The sequence below is a fragment of the Arachis ipaensis genome, chromosome B1, assembly GCF_059453495.1.
Source record: "Arachis ipaensis isolate K30076 ecotype BB chromosome B1, ASM5945349v1, whole genome shotgun sequence".
Classification (NCBI taxonomy): Eukaryota; Viridiplantae; Streptophyta; class Magnoliopsida; order Fabales; family Fabaceae; genus Arachis; species Arachis ipaensis.
This window is the reverse complement of record NC_142436.1, coordinates 116,514,627-116,516,954: the sequence shown is the minus strand read 5'-3', so window position 1 is coordinate 116,516,954 and position 2,328 is coordinate 116,514,627. Positions and strand designations below refer to the sequence as shown.

Genomic DNA, 2,328 nt, shown 5'->3' with positions numbered 1-2,328 from the left:
AGCGCTGGCGGCAGTTTTGGTACGGAAAGAAGGGAAGGTTCAACAACCAATTTACTTCGTGATTAAAGCACTGCAAGGAGCAGAACTGAGATACAGCAAATTAGAGAAGCTGGCTCTGGCATTGCTAACCTCTTCCCGAAGGCTGCGGTAATACTTCTAGGGTCACCAAGTGGTCGTGAGAACGGACCAAGGAATCTACCAAGTACTCCAAAAACCTGACCTAGCGGGAAGAATGATGACTTGGGCCATCAAGCTATCTCAGTATGACTTGCGATATGAACCCCGACATGCTATTAAGGCACAAGCAATGGCAGACTTCTTGGTAGAAGTAACGGGGGACCCAACCGAGGAGGCGGGCACACGGTGGAGACTCCATGTGGACGGAGCCTCCAACCAAACATCCGGAGGTGCCGGGATAATCTTGGAAAGCCCTACCGGGGTCGTATACGAACAGTCAATCAAATTCAAGTTTCCCGTATCGAACAACCAAGTGGAGTACGAGGCCCTTCTGGGCGCCTTGATTCTAGCTCGGGAAGTCGGGGCTACGAGGCTGGAAGTGTGCAGTGACTCACAGGTCGTCACCTCGCAAGTAAATGGAAGCTACCAAGCCAGAGACTCGCTGTTTCAGAAGTACCTGGAGAAGGTCAAAGAGCTGAGCAAACAATTCGAGGAGGTCGCGGTCCAACACGTTCCGAGGGAAAGGAACACACGGGCAGACCTCCTATCCAAGCTAGCCAGCACGAAACCGGGAGTCGGCAACCGGTCCCTCATTCAAGGCATGAAAAAAGAACCAGCAGTCGCCCTCCACCTGACAAAGATAGGCCCCTCCTGGATGGACCCCATCACTAATTTCCTTGAAAACGGCAAACTCCTTGACGACGAGAAGGAAGCTAAAGCGTTGAGAAGGGAGGCGGCCAAATATGCGATCATACAAGGCCAACTGTTCAAAAAGGGACTTAGCCAGCCCTTGCTGAAGTGCCTGCATCCCGACCAGACGGACTACGTGCTAAGAGAAGTCCACGAGGGGTGCTGTGGCTACCACATCGGGGGCAAAGCCCTAGCAAGAAAGCTCATCCGAGCTGGATACTACTGGCCATCGATGATCACAGACTCCAAAGAGTTCGTAAGGAAATGCGTTAAGTGCCAAGAGAATGCCAACTTCCACAAAGCGCCGGCAACCGAACTAAGCCTATTGACGTCCTGCCGACCTTTTGCATAGTGGGGAGTCGACCTACTCGGACCTTTCCCGGTCGGACCGGGGCAAGTCAAATACCTCATAGTCGCTATCGACTACTACACCAAATGGATAGAGGCTGAACCACTGGCCAATATATCCTCAGCCAATTGTCGAAAGTTCATGTGGAGGCAAGTGATAACTCGATTTGGCATCCCGGAGGTCGTTGTCTCTGATAACAGGACACAGTTCACCGACAAGAAGTTCATGGAATTCCTCACCGGTCTGGGCATAAAGCAAAAATTCTCCTCTGTAGAGCATCCCAGACGAACGGTCAACTTGAGGCCGCAAACAAGGTCGTCTTGCTGGGCCTCAAGAAGCGGCTGGATAACAAAAAAGGTGCATGGGCCGATGAACTCGCCTTGGTCCTCTGCTCTTACCGAACAATCGAGCAATCGTCCACAGGGGAAACCCCTTTCTGCCTGACGTACGAGGTGGACGTGATGATACCCGTAGAGATCGGTGAGCCCAGCCCACGATTACTTCTGAAGGGAGTAGAGGAAGTGGTGGAAAAGGACCTAGCAGATGAGGCTAGGGAGATAGCCCATTTGTCAGAAATAGCACTAAAGCAAAGAATGACCCTGCACTACAACACCAAAGTGCTCAGAGAGAATTTGAGCAAAACGACCTCATCCTGCGGCGCAACGATATCGGGCTACCGACTCAGAGAGAAGGTAAACTGGCGGCAAACTGGGAAGGCCCCTACAGAGTCAAAGAGGTGATTGGCAAGGGCGCCTACAAATTGGAGAAGCTCGAGGGTAAAGAGGTCCCGAGAACTTAGAATGCAGGTAACTTGAGAAGATTATATTCCTAGCTCAAACACGTCGATCAGGCGATCTGACGAGCTCAGTGATTTACTTTTGTTAAGTACTTATTATGACAATAGACTTGTTTAATTATCGATTAATGTTTTACCTGTTGATATTACCCTCTCATTTACTTTCGGCCATTTACGCATCCCACGACAAAAAGTTCCTTATAATACATGTTAAACGGGACCACAATACGGTGCCCCGGGACTGATCACCCCGGGAGCCAACTAAGCTAAAGCCATAACAAATGGCTACAGCAATAGTAAAGCCACGACTTGGCTT

At 50.5% G+C, this 2,328-nt stretch overlaps 1 protein-coding gene across 1 annotated transcript; it reads left to right on the top strand.

Moving 5' to 3' along the window:
- The first annotated feature begins 235 nt into the window (after positions 1-235).
- LOC148578049 (uncharacterized) lies at positions 236-1,956 on the top strand. The gene is made up of 2 exons (XM_088502946.1): positions 236-1,060; positions 1,417-1,956. The coding sequence occupies exons 1-2, from the start codon at positions 236-238 to the stop codon at positions 1,954-1,956; spliced, it is 1,365 nt and encodes a 454-aa protein (XP_088359072.1).
- Positions 1,957-2,328: the final 372 nt, after the last annotated feature.

What these genes read in the sequence shown, in the direction of transcription:
- LOC148578049 (XM_088502946.1), top strand. Translation starts at nt 236, where the DNA reads ATGACTTGGGCCATCAAGCTATCTCAGTATGACTTGCGATATGAACCC. An exon ending in ACATCGGGGGCAAAGCCCTA is followed by an intron (nt 1,061 to 1,416) that starts GCAAGAAAGCTC and finishes CTCTGATAACAG; the next exon opens with GACACAGTTCACCGACAAGA.